The 16,420-nt window shown below is 37.3% G+C and overlaps 1 protein-coding gene across 4 annotated transcripts in view; it reads right to left on the bottom strand.

Moving 5' to 3' along the window:
- Window positions 1-6,128: 6,128 nt before the first annotated feature.
- TRRAP (transformation/transcription domain associated protein) overlaps window positions 6,129-16,420 on the bottom strand; it is a 96,896-nt gene continuing 86,604 nt past the window's right edge. For all 4 annotated transcript variants that reach the window (XM_055804322.1, XM_055804325.1, XM_055804323.1 and 1 more), the window contains exons 66-71: window positions 15,676-15,901; window positions 14,936-15,153; window positions 12,568-12,752; window positions 10,714-10,917; window positions 9,596-9,790; window positions 6,129-7,380 (exon numbers count right to left, since the gene is read on the bottom strand). In XM_055804322.1, coding sequence (XP_055660297.1) covers window positions 7,096-7,380; window positions 9,596-9,790; window positions 10,714-10,917; window positions 12,568-12,752; window positions 14,936-15,153; window positions 15,676-15,901 — 1,313 coding nt within the window. In that variant the 3' untranslated portion in view covers window positions 6,129-7,095. The remainder of the gene's footprint in view (window positions 7,381-9,595; window positions 9,791-10,713; window positions 10,918-12,567; window positions 12,753-14,935; window positions 15,154-15,675; window positions 15,902-16,420) is intronic.

Here is a 16,420-nt window from a genome sequence, read left to right as displayed (position 1 = left end):
GGTTGGACTGAGGGTAAGCAGTGGTTGACTGATTTAAGGGACAATTCTGACAGCATCTTAAGAGCCTGGATAAATATCCTTTAAAAAAAAAAAAAAATTAGGCTGCAGGCAGCAAGTGAGGTCTGGTATAACAGTGTAGGGCACAAGAATTTTAAAAGCCAAAGCTAGTATCACTTCTAAATATAACAAACGTCTACACCATGTTCAGGAGCACAAGAGTCAGGTGCATTGGAAAAGAGCTTTTATCAGCACTTCATTATGATAGCTGTTTTCTGGGACAGTTATAGTTTTCTTCCAAGAAATCCAGCCAGCACCAATTAAATGGCAAGATACATATTCGTACAAGGAGCTAACGAGGTTCGCATTATTGAACAAAACAAGAAGTAAATGGGTTTTGCCCTCATAAATCCAAAACACTACACTGCCAAAATAGAGGATGTGAGAAAGCACCCACACTAGTTGTTGCTTCTCCCTTGGAAACACAGACATCAGAACCCCCAAACAACCTGAAACTTTGCCATGATTGCAGGGTTCAAACCTAATTACTTACAAGAAGCATGATACAATCTTTCAGGACTAGACAAGGGCAGGACAAGTTTTGTAGCTCACTCAAGACATACTTTCCAAGAGCGTATTAACGACATGTAGTATTCCAGTGGAGCCAGAGGGAAAAGAATCACCTCATGACAACCAAAAAAAAATTTAAAAAATTAAAAAAAATCCAACCCAAAACCCAACCAGACGAATAAAAAAAAGTTACTGCTCTTTGTAGCACCAAAGTCTCCCTTAATGAGCTTCCATGACCATGTCTTCAAAGTCCTGGCTGTACAAGATCCAGCCATTAGAGCACGTTACCACAGCTAAAAACATTTGCCTGCCTGCTTACAGTCATCAGCAGAACAGTCTGGACTGGGGGAATTTCCCTCAATTTAATTTATTGCCAATTAACATAAAATTTTAATTACTGACTCAGTTATCGAGAGGAAAAAGAAAAAAACCAAACAGGGAAACAAACCTTGGAGAAACACCTTTCCTCCCATTTCAGCAGGCTCTGCTTCAGACTGTCACCTCTTCCTGCTTCCTCACCTCAGGCTCCCTTGCTTTTGCCGTGGACTCCAGTCACTCCCAATCCCTGCAGAAGGGCACGGGCAGCACAAAATGGGGCCCTTCAGCCACTCTTTGCTTCTTTTCTCCATTTTTCTCCTCAGGTCTTCGCTTCTTACTGCTCCTCTGCTCTGCACAGATCACCCGTTGCAGTCCCTCACAGCCGCGCTGGCCCTCGAGCACACCTGCTCCCTGAGGGGAGGCGGGTCCCACCCGCTCCCAACCAGCAGGAACCGGCTGCGACCGGCACAGGGCAGTTTGCAGCCTACTCCCCACAGGAGGCTGCCCAGCCCCTGCTACCCAGACCACAGGATTTATGCCCAGTATACTCACATGTGGCATTTTCTGTGGGGTAACTGAAAGATACACAGGATTTCTAAGAGTAAAGAATTAGATTATAATAGGGAAAGGAGAAGTTTGAAAGCAGGGAGGGGATATGGCGTGGCTGACACAGAAACAGCATTTCCTATGCCCTTTCCTTGAAAGTCTCAGGGAATGGGAATACTAATTTAGAGTAAATGAGAAGGCTACAGTCAAGAAATTAAATTCTGCGTTAATTTCACAGACTTCTTCCTCCCTCCTCCCTTGCAATTCAGCACCTTGAGTCTTATAAGAGACCCCATGTAGCGGTACCATTGAACTAACACACCCTGGAGTGAGCCGAGTGCCTGCACATGTGGACACCAAGGACCCTGACACATCCAAAAAAACGGCGACAACTGGCATGCGAGACATCAGTTATTTCACATGTGCTCTCCTGAACCTCTTAAATGTGAAATGCACCCACACTGAGCTGATTAAAAGCTCCTGTGAGTCTGAATTCCTCTCCCCGAGTAGGTTTCTACACCACAAAAGAACATTTCATACATCATATTTGAAACCGATCGGAGCCTTAAAAGCAACTTTATTCTACTGCCATTACGAAACAGAGCTTTCATTGTCTGCTGCTGAAATGCTTTGAGTCACCTTCTTCCAGTAATAACTAATCTCTTGCTCTTTCTCTTTGTATCTGACAATTCATGGACAGTCCAATTACAGGAGAGGAAAGAGAGGAAAGCTGCATACCAGTTTCAGAGGGTGGACTTATAACACCCAACTAATGTTAAATGATTTTGTTTAGGAGTGTAATTTACTTAAGTAAATGAATTCTGATAATCTACTTTGAAAGCAGACTGTAATAAGAAATGGTTAAACTGCAGCAGTATCGTATAATAAAAACAAAGCAAAACGTGATTACAAAAAATCAGGAGACTGAAGTAATACAGTATAATTTGAGAAACCTGACAACTATTTATGTCCATGTAAAACCCACAGCCCACGTTTTTGTCTACAGTTTTTCATGCCAAATCTGCTTCTGAGTTGCTAGTATTTCTGTCACTTGAGTGACCTACCATAAAGTCCATTTCACACCAAGACAGGTATGTGTGTAGAAGTCTACCACAACACACGAATCTCTATGCATTTCATACAGACTTAAAATATGGCTGGCACAACTTTGGTGTCAAGGACTTGTCACTAGTTATCCTCATGAACATCCAGCCAAATCTGTCCAGGACTCTGTGCGGTGGTGAGGCTGGGGGGAACCACAACAGAAGGAATTTTAAGAATGGTGTAATGCCCATGCACACTATTTCAGAGACAATTTTAAATTCAATCTCTCTTAATTCTCAAGCGTTTGATTTTACCGAGTAATAACAAGGGCTCTTTTTGTGTAATATCTAATCTGCAGGAAGAAACCTTAAAGGGAGCACTCAGAGTGAATAGACAATTAAATTGTTACTTCACTTTCAAGTATCTGCTCAGCAAGATGCATATTGAGCATATATCTGAAATAACAAGACAGAGCGAACCCTTATCTACAGTCATAAATTAAATGCAGCTAAGATACATGCCACATGTGAGCTTCCTATACTGTACTGTCAAACCACTTACCTGCTAATGGACAGGTGCTGATCATACAAGGTACATCAGAAGACTTCCTCCAGACTCTGAAGGGCACTCGTGTAAGTAAAAGCTTTCAGGATTTACCTCCTTGGAGCCAGTGGTAAACATCTGGGCTAAGAGCATCTGAGCCTTCTTTCAAAATAAGGTAAATCCATGGCATATACTCATGGGAAAAAAAAAAAAAAAAAAAAGAGAACTAAGCATCAACATTTGCACATTGACACCATCAGGGACCTTATTAAAACAACTACCTCTTCCCTATTAGCTCTGCTCCCTCATTTTTTCTTTTAGAGTATATTTGAATAAACAAGACAGATGTCACAAATCTAAACCAACAAAGTTTGTCTCTTAATTTACATTATAATTTTTCCATTATGATTTCTATCATGAACAGAAAGGCAGCTGAACTACCCGATGACTTCCTTTCAGAGAATGCTGTCAACTCTCAGAGTCAGACATATCTAAGATATGCAAATGATTAAGGAAAAGATACTGCAACTCCTCTGATGCAGCATATGCCATATTCCACAGCTACAAACGTTACAATCTTCAATAAAAGGAAGCCAACAACTCCCTTCAAGTCCTAAGCTTCGTTGTGAATGACTGCATATACAGTATGTTGTGACACATGCAGAAGTGTTGTTTTAGAAGAAAGTTCAGATTCTTCTTGCCAACATGATTTTGATAAGGAAGCAAGGCTTTGCCAAAAAATCATGTTTGTTTTCCAAACCCTTATATAGTGCTTACTACTCATGTACATGAGCTTCCGCTTGTATATACTGGCATACAGCATGACTCAATCTACCATCCCCTCTTCAACATAACACACAAACCAAGTGTGGGAATAAAAAGGCCATGCTTTATTCATGATCCAAGGAAACAAAAGCATTATCTAGAACAAAAAGGAACTGGTGAGAGTAATAAACTCTCCCTCCTGGCCAAATCCCACAGCTAATCCTTTGATCCACATACAGAACTATGTTAAGCAGAATGGCTTGCTCCCCTCGATCTAAATGCCTGCATCGCAAATTCCACAAACTGATCAGCTGTACCTGTCATCACACAGCTGTGGTTCAGGGTAAACCAGCTGGCTACCATCCTTTTTTGAACTTTTGATGGCTGAATGCTTACCACATGTTTCTGCTGGACCTTATCTGCTACTGGCTTTTCTGGACCCAGAGAAGAAGTCATGACTTGCTTGATGAGTGTCCCTTTGCCCTTGCTAAGGTCCTCAAACCAACTAATGGGAAAGGCAGTAGTGATTCAGCTGGGAAAAACTCTTGTCCATCTCACCTAGGAAAGAATGGAAAAGGAACTTGCATAGGGAAATCCTCTAAGTGAAATAACTTCAGAGAAACATATAATGCATTACTACAGTTGCAGTTTAAGCTAGCGAACAAGTTATTTCCAATTTGCTTTCTATTCCAAAACTTCTAGGATTAGATTATTACAACACCTACACAGGATAAACTAAATTTAGCACTGTTCCATAATAACATGCTGTATTTTGCAACAAAAATGAAACATTCTTTTCCAGACTTTTCTCTGAAAATACACATTTTTCCATAAATTCAGTATTGCACATTTACTTTTCATTTACGAGAGCTAAGAATAAAAGCTTTCCTTTTCATTTACAAGTCAATACTATCTTAATTTACATTTTCAAAATTGCATTTTATTTTCCCTGCTATACTATAGCATTATATCATATCTCAAGGGAGAAAAAAACACATTTAAGTTAGTGCCAGGTATCTTCATTTTTAATACTAGGTGTACTTGTTACTAGTCAAAGAGTAAACAGGTGCAAATTCATAAACTAACCTAGCAAAACTATACATTATCCTATATACTATGTTTAATTGGCACATGCTGTAACATTTATGCATAACTAACATACAGCAAAATATTCTGTACTAACCACCAAGGCTTCATGCCCAGTACAGTGGAATATCCCACCTCAAAGGTAATGAAGACTAAGCAAATAACCGATACCTAAAATCTGTTTGACATGACCAAGCGATGCCTTCAGCCAAATATGCAATAAAAACATATTTAACACTTGACTTCAAATGGGTTTAAATTCATCAACTTAACAATTTTGAATTCATATGACAGTCATGGCTGAAAACTGTGTATTTATAGATACACTTGTATATACATACACATACAGGACCTCTGCCCATCAGCCTCACTTCTCTGCATCAGTTTCAGTCCTGCTTATGGTGTTAGCAGAAGTGTTGTACAAGATGAGCAGTAGAGGGACATGTACTGCATAATGATGACACTCAAATTCATATCAATTGACTGGTTCTGCTAATTGCTGTGAAGATGAAAGGAACAGGTCTTTGCAACTCTGCAAGAGACCTGTGGAAAGCACACGTTGCTTTGTTTTTAAATAATGACTTGACTACAGTTGCACCTACTGCAAGCCTTGATCTGCAGGTAAGTAGTATGTTAGGCATTGTTCATCTGTTAATTTGCAGGCGAGATCACCCACCCAGGAAAAGTCATCAGATTCACAGACAGTACACCACTGAATGGTGGTGATTAACTTCAATTATGCCTCTCATGTTATTATGAAACCTCTAAAGAACCTGCTGTTTTTAAATAAATTAAAAAAGAAAAAAAGACAGACCCACCCTTTGCTATACCAATCAAGATAATCTTAGTTTCTGTGAGAATAGCAGAAATTCCCAAATTAGAGTTCATCTGCAGATGTAACCTTGACCTCTGAACAGTTACTTAAAAGCTGAATTTCTTGTAGACATGAAGTAGACCATTCTGTTTAAATTAAGACTTCTAGAAAACAAATGGTTAACACATTAATTGACTGGCCAGGAAGAAAGACTGTACAGTGAGTGAAGAAATGTTTGTCATAGACATACCTCCTATTTGCAGCTGTTATGTAAACAAATACAATACCATACATGAGAACATCACATCCATATCTCATTAATACAGACATCACCCTTTAAAATACAGGCTGTTTTCATTTATTAAAGATCACACCTGATTTTAGGTCTTTTATATTTAGTCCATAGTATAACAGTAAAAATATTCTAAATAAAATGAATACCACAAAGAGTTTTACAAAATATTTATTTTGAAAAAATCACTCTGTACAAATTTAACATTCTCAACACCCAAGTTTTATAAAAATGCTAACACAACAGAAAGATGAGTGAAACATTAAACTGATCTTTTCTTAAATTACAAAGAAACTGATTAATTCTAAAGAAGCTACTGTAATTCTAAACTTTAAGAAAAAAGAAAAGAGGACTTTTTAAGATTTTACTTTACCTATTACAGCCAAATACACGTATCAAAGAATGATTTTTTCCATCCTTTTTATAACCCCCCCTGCAAACACTGTCCACAACTAAACCAAATACTCTAGATTGTTTACACTTTTACTGTACATAGCTTGTGCTCCAAGAAAAGCTAGCACAATTTGATCATAATTTTCTCAGTGCCTAACAAAAAGTCACCTCTATACATCTGGTACAAAATTCTCTGTACAAACCAACTTTGCTCGTGTAAATTTGAAGAAAACGTAAAGGAAGAGTATTTATTTGTGCCTTCAATTTGGTACAATGAAGGGACAGTGATTAAGTAAAATTCCACAAAGTAAAATTCAGTAACTGGGAATACTGTATTTTTTTTAATAATTGCTATTGTATAAAAAAAAATTATATACTGCAGGTTATTAGGAATGGCAGACCCTAAATCTAACAGTGCTAGTTTTATGATCCTCATCACAAAATAAGATTTTTCTGTACATTATTTAAGTTTCTGCTCTTCATTTTAAGCTATTTGTGAAAGCTGTTGCATATTAAACAACCTTTCTTAAAACAGGAGGAAGTGTCCCCTCATGAAATTAAAACAGTAAAATTGTCATATTACTGTAAACACAATTAAAATGAAAACCGACAAAATGCAGTGTGACAGGTAAGCCATGGTCTGGAAAGCTTTTTTCACATTTTCTGAACACAATATATGACTCACACCACAAACAGCAGCAAAAAAAAAGCTATTGAAAATTTCAAGTTAGAGCCAGGGGTGCCACGCAGGATCCATACGACAGAGATTATCCAAGCTATTTGCAGCTGCTACCAGAGTGTTGACTTTGCTTTCTCCTCCTTCGAACTGAGCAAGATTATGAAGTCGAGTCATGATAGCAGTAACAGCTTTCTGAACTAGTGAAACCAGCTGCTGGCTGTCCATATTTTCGGGTTGCCCAGCTGCTGAGAGCGGAGAGGAAGTATCCTCTTGTGTTTTTTTGTGCCATGCAATTATTTCATCCCGTAGGACGGTTTTTAGGATGCCATCAACCTATATGAAGGAGAAAAATCAGACTATTATATTTAATCCAAAGAACCATCATGGACTATAGAATTGTAACTCTATTTTAGTCAATGGCATTTTGACACTTCTGGTCCCAACATCGCAATCTTGGTCTTTTCAAGATGAGTGCAGCTTCCAACTGTCTTTACTATTTCCTCTCAAGGTATTTCTTTTCATAAAAAGCTTTCATTATCAAAACACAACACAATGACTCCTACAGAAATGAAAAATCACGTGAACTATAACATATTAAGCGTGAACTATAACATAATAAGATGTTCATACACAAATATAGTCACATACATTCTATTTTTAAATGACTTTGCTAAATTTATGACTTTTCACACACACATGCATACATACACAGAAGTCTTGTCCAAAGATCAAGAGTGCTTTGCAAAGCTGAGGATATTTTTGGCACACTGATTATGCTCTCAACGAATACTGTTTTCTGCCAATCAGGGAAGAACACTGACTGCAACACAGGTATATATGTATATAATCCATACACGCATATAGATACGTATATATAGGCCAGTTCTATCCTTGAATGAAAAAGAAATGCCTGCAACAAATAGCTTCCAATTTCTTCTCATCACTGAGTTGAGTTACCGACATTAACCTGTCAACTCCAACTGCCTTGAGCTTCTAAAACAAATTTTTAGGTATCCAGTCTGAGTCAAATTCACTGTTTGCAAATATAGACATTAGGGCAACATACACAAAACACATATTGAATATATTTTATGGAAATTTGTGAAAGAATATAAAAGTATAAAGAGTTAAAAGCATCCCTCTCAAGTCTAAAGACACATAATCTAAAGCAGTATGCACCACATGCCTGAACTGAGCTGGGCACCCGCAGGTCCAAAAAAAATAAATGGGCACCTGCGCTCCGATCTTCAAGAAATCATAGAATCACAGAATATGTCAAGCTGGAAGGGACCCATAAGGCTCAGGGTCCAACTCCTTGCTCCTCAAAGGACTACCTAAAACTAAACCATATGACAAAGAGCATCATCCAGGTGCTCCTTGAACTCTTGACAGGCTTGCTGCCATGACCACTTCCCTGGAGAACCTGTTCTGACTGACTGCCCACCCTCTTAGAGAAGGGCCTTTTTCTCATGTCCAGTCTGAACTTCCCCGACAGAGCTTCATTCCATTTCCTCATGTTCTGCTGCTGGCCACCAGAGAGAGAGGAGATCAGCACCTCCCCACTCTGCTGCCACCCCTGAGGACATTGTGGACTGCAATGAGGTCACCCCTCAGCCTTCTCCAAGCTGAACAAACCAAGAGACCTCAGCCACTCCTTTTAAGTCTTGCCCTCAAGACCTTTCACCATCTTGGTCACCCTCCTCTGGACACACTCTAATAGTCTGATGTCCTTCTTATATGGAGGTGCCCAAAACCGTACCCAGTACTCAAGGTGGGGCCATACCAAAATGATGTGGCAAGTCTAACTGGGCATACTACAACATTAATTCAGATGTAGAAACTACAGGCTATGTCAGCAAATGCGTCTGCATGTATAGACACAGCTTTGTAAGGTAAATGATAAATTATTAAATATTCTTAAACACAGCTTTCTGTATTATAGATTAAAAAAATCACGGAGTATTTTCCATCTTTTAAGTAAGTAGCTCAAGCATAGCTACAGTACGCTCTTTGCAATGTCTTTCTGGTACAAATTGCTTGCCTAAGTGCAAGGTACCTCATTTTTGGAAAGCATTAGAATTTAAAAGGAAGTCAGACATTTTCTTTAGAAAACTACACACTGTGAAGAGCTAGAATACACCAAAGTAACAGTTTATCTTCAGCATTCTATTCTGCTAACAAAGGGTCAAGACACATTTCTATTCACAAACTACTATGAAGATTCTAAATTTGTCATTTTACTATTTACCACTGCCAGAATTTGTACAGATTTATGAGGCTACAGAACTGAAACAATCAGCCTCAATTAACATGTTTGGATAAAAAAAATTAAATTAAGGGTCAAATTAAACCTGTCTTCCTCCTATTCTTTCAAATAAGGCAAACTGCAAACATCTCAGCTGGCCTTTGTGATGACCTTAGGGTAAGATTTTAAAAAAAAGTAAAACACTGACTGTTCAGTTTCTCCCTCAACCAGGGAAGTGCTATTTAGTTTATAAATTGCTACACATAACATGCCTGCAAACAAACTTTCAAAAGGTATACAAACCTTAAAGTTTGGCTGTGCAAAGCAGCGAGCTACTGCAATCATAGATGCAGTCAACGGACCAGACACCCCAATGGTGGTAAGAAATTCAGAAATATTTGGTGTAAGCCGGAATGGAACTGGACGGTTGGCATCCAAATCTCCAGTAGCATCATTAATGTCAAAGCGGAAGTAAGCTACATTTAGCTTGCCAGTGTCCTGGAAAAGTAATTAAAGGAACGGATTTTCATTAATGAAACCAAAAGAAGCTGAATCTTTGTTTCCTGTTAATACTCAGACTACAAATGGTACTGCGGTAGCTTTTCACTCTTTCTGTCAGTTTTTGAGCAAAAAAGTTAAAATTAAAGGCATTTACACATTATTGTAATATCAACCTTCAGGAACAGATTCTTCTGCAGTATCGTCTGTAAGAAGTCATGCAGATAGACAGATTTCTATTCTCTATGCATCCCAGCTCTGGGCAAGCATTCTCTATGCATTGTTCACTCTGGGTAAGCATCTGAACGCGTATCTAGAGGGATTAAAGAACCTTAATTGCTATGCAGAGTATAGCCCTCAATCCATTAAAATGACATTACAACTTTAATTTATATCACCTTTGCCCTACTAAGGTGGCAAACCTTATTTTAAATGTTGGGTTTAGATGGTACAGGAAAAAAATCACTATTAATAGGAGCTGTAGCTTGACATGATGTCAATGCTGAAAAGGGAAGAGTATTTGAAAAAGAGTATTCCCCTTTAAGAAAAGGGGATTTTTTTGAGGTTTTTTGAAACCTGTTTGACACAGAAATATATTCAAAGCAATATATTTGAAGGAGGACTAAAAAGACTTATCAGTCATGAACAATTCCAATGCATCCAGAACATGAACGGTTCCACTTATCTTAACAAAGATTTTACAGACAAAGTTCTAAATCCTCACCACAGAAGGTAGAGTTGATGTCCACGGGGACTGCGGTTTAAATTACTACCTACCTGATGTACAATCACATCTAAATGAAAAGCCTACTGAAATGCAATTATATATATCAAATTACTGTTTTGACTCATTTCAAAAGTACTGTCCAGATTTTCATTTGACCAAAGATGACAGCATGCATCTAGAACAAACTAAAGCATACCTGGGCAATCTGCAGCATTTCGGGGTTGAGTCTATTTAGATGAAAGATGAATTCTGCAAAGCCAATTAGAGCTAACTGAATAGTGAACATCTTTCGAAAAGTCCAGTAATCTGTAGCATTGGGGAATGTATGTAAAGCCCACTCCTTAAGCATACTGCGCGGCACCATGTTACTCTGCACTTCTTTAAGTATATCTCTGAGAACCTATATATGAAAAGTATTAGTTGAAAGAGATCATTTTTAATACACTTCTTAGCAACTGACAAATATGCCAAAAGCAACTACCAAACTTTTCTCAACTGCTGTATCCCATTTTAAGAAAAAAATCCTGAACTTGGACACTTTCAATCCAACATTACTTCCTGACAACTTTGTCAAAACACACGATACCTTCTTAGCCCATCCTCTGCACAGCTAGAAAATATTCTTTAGCTGAAAAGACTACATTTTAAGTAAAACCACTAAAAGTAGGAAAACTGTAAACAGGCATGTCAGAAAACCTGAGACTCAAGTATCTTCTATTCAAGACTTTCAAGAAAAACAGAAGCGAGCTAAAGAGACATTCAACTCACAATGTTGTACTCTTATGGGAAACTAACGAAACATACTTCACTATTTTCTCACTTCAGTGCAAGCTGGATATGCATTTTGCAGCAATAAAACAAAATCCTACATTTTAAGCATAATGGCAAGATCTGAAATTATACATGGGGCCTACAAAGCATGCAACCTAAAAGACGGCTGCCTGCATGGTTTCGTCATATATAAGGTAAAGGATTTTTATATACTCAAGATAAGGAAAGACAGTAGGTAAATTGTAACACATATTATTACAGCAAATTTACCTCAAAAGTACAAAAAGATAAAAGCTGAGAGCTGTATTCAACTGTTTCTGTAACTGTACACAGTGCAACAGTTTTTTCCCTAGATGTAAACATTTGCAGTCTACCAAAATATTTAAGTACAGTAGCATATACTAGCCTAATTAATTAGAAAAGGTTAGGATCTGTTCTATTACACCAGAACCCACGATAACTATACTGACTTCAGTTAAACACTTGTTAAACAGTTTCATAACCTAAAGGAAAAATACTCAAAATTGAAACAAATGTTATGTAACGCTTAGTGTTATTTTGTAACAAAGAAAGACTGAAAAGATAATTTCTTTAAATTATGTCCGTGATACATGTATACTATGTATTTTCTAATAGCTATTTCTGAAATGAGACTGGCATTTTATGTAAGAATTTGCATTAACCTTAAGATAAAAAAAAATAAAATAAGGTTATTTATCACAATTGGAAGTTTGGTGGAGGCTACAGAGAGAGGGGCCTTTGTTCTTTCTGAGTACTATCATTTATTAGGGTGAGATAACTCAACTGTTTTTATTTGACTCAGATGAAATGAACCCACTGGCAATTTTAGGAGATACATTACAAGAAGATGGGGAAGCCTAAATCACATACCATGCTGTAACTGCTTATGTAAATCAGGAATGCTGTTTCCCATGTTATCAATTATTTTCAAAGCACTATACAAAAGGGTCAAAAACCAACCAATGCCTTGTCTGTTACAGTTTTCAGTTACAAAACAACCTAGAATAAAATGAATACAGCTTTTTTGAAGTTTTCCAAGATAATCTAAAATACCAAAGAGATATAAGAGTTCCCAAGAAAACACTAAGCAAAAACAAAATAAACCCCCAAAAAATCAAAACACCACCTCTGCAAAAAATATCTGTCTCGCACCTAATTAGAGGTGAAGAGTCCAGGGGGAGAGGGGAGCTGGACACACTATAGTACAGTCCTCAAGAAAAGCCCTTGATTAAATAAAATTCATTATATATTCTAATACCTGATGGCTAGCTTGAGTCCCCCGTGCTTGGACAGTTGCCAGTCTGTCATAGTAACGAGAAATAGGGTTGTCATGCTCAATGCCTTTCTTGGCACAGCGTTGCTTATAAATCTCCACCAGGGAAAGAGAAGAGGGGTTGTCTTCTACCAAACGCATCTGTGGAGAAACTGCTACAACACGGGGGACTAGGAGTAATGTGAGAAGGGTAAGAGAAGATGAGGGCAGGGGGGGTGGGGGAAGAGCAAAATAAAACAGTTAATCCATAACCCAAATATTAAGAGAAGAATTAGCATGCAAGTATCAGCCCTTAAAATACAACTGTGATAATCAGCTGAAGTATATGAAGAGAAAAATTGTATTACTACATTCATAACTAATTCACAAGCTCAGTTAAAAAGAAATTTAATAGCAGATTTTTTTCATCTTAACAGAAACAGCAACTACAGTAGCAAAAAAATAAATTCAGCACTCGCTATTCTCAGATGCAAATGGGTTTGTAATATCTGATTACATGACACTGGCCTCATGTCAATAAAAATGACTTTTAAGAACAAAACTACTTAGCTCAATAGGGTATCTAAAGTGATTCAGAAAAACTGAAGGAAAAATATCTGAACACAGTTGAGGAACAGACGTTTAAATGACGCTATTTGAAAACAACATAGGGAAGACACAGAAAATAATTCAATAATCAGAAAAGCCACAGAGCTTTTCCTTGATGAACAGTAAAGTTGCAAAACCCATATTTTCACTTCCGTGATGCTCAACAGATGTATCATCCAACTAAATCCTACGTGCATCCCCACCTACATTGAGACAGACAAGGCTTCTTCCATAGCCAGGTTGTCCAGCAACAGTTTGTACTGTTTGACAGCAATCTCCAGTTACCACCAAAACTGTTCTCTCATCAATTCCCTCAGAAGCTGTAATAATTAACCTCAGAAATACAGGGAAAAGTTGTTTAAATGCACTTAAATTGTTTGATGTAATTTCTTCAATCTTAAAGAAGAAAATGCATTCTGCAGAAGGGGTGTTAATGAGCAATTTCTTCTGGTCTGCTTCCATTAACCTCTGCCAGCAGAGAAATTAATGTTCTTTAGGTTTCTTTCAAATAGTATCTAACCAAGATACAGAATTATTTCTGCAAACACTATAGTTTAAAAACAGCTCTCTGAAGGAAAACGTATTACTTTAATAATCATGTTATATAGATGTATTTCTGCATCAGTGGCCTTGTTTATCATTATCTTTCAAGGCTTTATCCACTGCATTTCTGTTCTTTTGACCTTACTGTGATGCAAAATTGTCTTCGCATATGTAGAGATACTATATTTATCTTTTGTTATAACAAATCCTTTGGGTCGTACATTTTGGTCTTTCAAAGTTAGAACTCAAATATGCGTCTCTAGCTCTCTAAGTGCAACTTGCATCATCTGGCCACCTAAGCTCAGAAAGCAACTCATATCAATAGATACTATTAGCCCAAAAGGGGGGACTGATAAAACCATAATTCTTTAAAATCAGATCTCAGCACTTTTAGAAAGGACAACAGCAAAGCAGCAGCTTTGCCTTAGCGTCTTTGATTGGTTTCCCTTATCCATAATATATTTCCTGCTCACCAACCAAGGATTATTAGGACCGACTAATGCAATGTACAGAACTCGTTTATATGAAGTGATTCATTGACCTTCTAAAATGAAACATATTTATACATTCATATGAAGCAGCTACACAGCTGTAAGCTGGAATTTGCCAACAGCCTTAGTATCTGGAGAACACAAGAGTTCAACTATTATGAAGCACACTAACCAATCAGCATATATTATTTCTGAAAGTGAACACTTAATTTACTTGAAAAATTACAGAGATATGTTCTCACATCAGAGAATCCAAAAACTATGTATCAAATTCAAACTTCTAAAAAAAAAATAAAAAAAATCTTCTGCATTCTGTGGAAGAGGTAAAAGAAATTCAGTATCTGTATATTGCAATTTGGGGAGAAAAAGTTTTGTTCTGTCCCTCTCCAATTGTTTCTCAATGCTTGTTCTGAAGTACATGTATCCATTACCATAGCAACAGATCCAATAGCCATGCCTCTTCCTTATGCATGTTATTCACAACTGAACTTTATACCACAAATTATGTGTATAAGCTCTTTTAAAAACACCCTAGATCACATGCAATCAACTTTACTTCTTCAGAGGGTTGCTACAATGTCAGAAAAGACTAATCACCTAGGCAGATGTGAATTTGCCTTCTGAATATTCAAAAACCTCAGTATCAACGATTAGTAGCTATCAAAAACTTTAGCATTTACAATCTTTGAGTGTAACATATTTAAAAATAACATAAAATCTCTTTCCAGTACCTGTGAAAAACAAATGTCTTTTTGTGGTTTCCTTCCGTTTCTCTAAGCAGGGGTTCAAAAGGCGAAGAAGTTGTAACACCCGCTCTTCTCTACGAGACTCTGTCAAGCAAGCATCATTCATTACGAGGTATGGGTAAATCTTTCCATTATGGCCTCGAATATAGAGTCTTCTAGCTGCAGTATTGTGTTTCTGAACTATCTCCACTCTGGGCATAAACCTATCAGGAAGGAAAGGATAGTAAAGCATCCAGGCTAATCTCCTCTGATATTAAACAAACAAAACCACCAAAGAAATAAGGCAGTGCAAGTGTGTTACAAGGTACAATTCTATTATCCCTTTAGCCTGTGGTCTCTATTTTGTAGTAAGAAAGCTCTTCTGTTTTTTATTTAAGAAAACACAATTCTTGAGCAATATTAATCATCAGATCAGACCTTTATCACCATTTTGAAGAATAGTGCCTCTGCTGACTACAACAGAAGAATTAATATCAACTTGTATCAACCTAACAGAAAATCAAATATACTCTTCATGTAACAGTACAGTTCCTTAGCGAGACAATGTAAAATTACAGGAGGATAGATTAAAAAAAAGGCATTTATGAAAGTATGACTCTAGATATGTAATTTAAATAAGTTAAATGTATATAACATCTACTTTTGCAGAGTGGACAAATGGAGGAAGTTTTTATTCTCTTCTCTGTTTTCAGAATTACAGCTACCAAGGCTATTTTTTAGGTTACCTTGCTATCTTGATGTAGTAATGTGTTGGCTTTGGCATAAGGAATTCTCCAGGTATCTCTACTTCTGCAGTTTGAGCTGAAAAATTACTTAGAAATCGGCACTTTTCCTCTATGAGGAAGAACTTTGGAAGCTGTTTAGTTTTTGCCTCCAGAATTTTGATCCATTTCTTCAGTTTAGAGATAAGATTGTGAAGTTTCATTGACCCTGGCACACTGAAGTCAAAGTCTAAAAGAAAAAAAATACATATACATCCTCAGAGTTTAAAATTCTACATAGTGTATTTAACTACCAAGTGTCTGAAGTTTGCATTTTGAAAGAGGTTCTTTCAGGCACATGCCCTGAAGAGAAATACTTTAAGGAGTCCCACATATAGCACACACACCTTTTATGTAGAATAGCATCACACTGATCTCAAATACTGTAGTAAAATGGAAAGCTACTACAGTCAGCAATTCACACAAAAAAGGGGAGGCATACTACCAAGCAAGTCCAGCAGAGAAACATGGCTACCTGTGAATCCACAAAGAAAAACTAGCAGGTTCAAGACAAACACAGAATAGCATAGGAATCATCAAGGAAGAGTGTCCTCGTTTTGGCTGGGATGGAGTTAACTTCCTTCTTAGTATCTAGCACTATCAGCATAATCAGAGCATAATCAGTATAGGATCATACAACAGCAATAACACTACAACCAACAAATTATAAAATTCAATAGTGTAGAAGAGCTGCTGAATATTTCATCTC

The sequence above is a fragment of the Falco peregrinus genome, chromosome 5 (assembly GCF_023634155.1).
Source record: "Falco peregrinus isolate bFalPer1 chromosome 5, bFalPer1.pri, whole genome shotgun sequence".
Lineage (NCBI taxonomy): Eukaryota > Metazoa > Chordata > Aves > Falconiformes > Falconidae > Falco > Falco peregrinus.
The sequence above is the reverse complement of the archived record's forward strand: the minus strand, read 5'-3'. Positions and strand labels throughout refer to the sequence as shown.